At 48.3% G+C, this 1,466-nt stretch overlaps 1 protein-coding gene across 1 annotated transcript; it reads right to left on the reverse strand.

Moving 5' to 3' along the window:
• Window positions 1-428, reverse strand: LOC117195322 (inner centromere protein-like). The gene is made up of 2 exons (XM_033399912.1): window positions 295-428; window positions 1-231 (listed from the first exon to the last, which is right to left on the reverse strand). The coding sequence occupies exons 1-2, from the start codon at window positions 371-373 to the stop codon at window positions 38-40; spliced, it is 273 nt and encodes a 90-aa protein (XP_033255803.1). The 5' UTR covers window positions 374-428; the 3' UTR covers window positions 1-37.
• Window positions 429-1,466: the final 1,038 nt, after the last annotated feature.

A 1,466-nucleotide genomic window follows, 5' to 3' on the forward strand; every position in this document is an offset into this window, starting at 1 on the left:
AGGGGATTATTTTATATACATACGTGTTTGTGTATAACTAGGATTTTGGGAGCTCCGAGTAGCGTGGGGGCGTGGACCAGAGCACGCTGGAGTTGCGCTTCAGCTGGCTGGGATCGATGTTGGGGAAAATCAGTTTCAGGTCCGGAGTGGTGGGGGCCACCGAGAAGAAGCTGTCGATGACATCGGTGGGACAGTGGCTCTGCATGGCAATCGCTTCGCCGCGTACATGGCCTGAAAATGGGTCACAAAATTTTAGATTAGATCAGACACTGGCTAAAGAAAACGCTAACTTACTGCGACTCCAGGTGGGTGCTGGCGGACGCTTGTGGGTGACCTTGCCCTCGTCATCGGTGGCTCGTGCAGCATGTCCCATGTGTATTTTGTCTTCGGCGGCGGTGGCAGAATCTTCTTCTTGGCCCGGTCAACTGTACCAGCTTCTTAGTCAGTATGGCTCTCCTCTGGCAGACGCCGCTATTTAAACACATATTTAGAATAGTGATCGAGGACGATAAAGATGCCTATATGTCCACTTCTTGAACGGGGATATGGCCCCAGGAAATCTACATATAATTTCTGGAAGAAACGTTGTGACTCGGGCGCAATTCCAATCTTCGGTCTCTGGATTGTTTTGGGGGCCTTGGTAGTCTTGCAGACATCACAAGCCTGGATATACTTCTTCACATCGGCAACCAAACCAGGCCAGTAATAATACCGCCGTATCCTTTCTAGGGTTTTGTGATTGCCTCCATGGGAAGCCAGTGGATTGTCGTCCGCGTTACGCAAAACGTCAACCACGAACCCTTGAGGAATCCAGAGTTTCCAAATGAACATGTGTTCATCATGTAGCACCTCTCCTGTTGCGTGATCTGACCTACGATACAACAAGTTATCTACAATTTTGAGATCTGGCAACTTATCAATATTGGCCCTAACCCTTTCTACGATCTCCACGTAATCTTCTGCCTTGAATTCTGGCGATTCCAAATCCACCAACAACACATTGCTCGCGTCTAGAGTCGCCACTTCCTCCTCATTTACGCGAGAAAGAGCATCCGGAACCACATTAAGCCTGCCGCTACGATGCTCGATTTTAAACGAGAAACTCTGCAGCTTTAATGCCCATCGGGCTAGACGTGAGTGTAAGTCAGTTTGTGACATGAGCCACTTTAAAGAGGCGTGATCAGTGAGTACAGTAAATTCATGCCCCTCGATATAAGCTCTGAACCTATTTATGCAAACTATTGCGGCCAGACATTCTTGTTCGGTGACCGAATAATTCTTTTGGGCTTTGTTGAGTTTTTTCGATACAAACGCATTCGGATATTCGTCCCCCTCCGGCGTCTTCTGCACCAGCACTCCCCCAACGCCTGTCTTGCTAGCGTCGCAGTGAACATAGAATGGTTTGCTAAAATCAGGACTACGCAAAACTGTCGCTGAGCAAAGCATCTCCTTCAACTTTTCAAAAG

This window comes from Drosophila miranda, unplaced genomic scaffold, assembly GCF_003369915.1.
Source record: "Drosophila miranda strain MSH22 unplaced genomic scaffold, D.miranda_PacBio2.1 Contig_AX5_pilon, whole genome shotgun sequence".
NCBI classification, from domain to species: Eukaryota; Metazoa; Arthropoda; class Insecta; order Diptera; family Drosophilidae; genus Drosophila; species Drosophila miranda.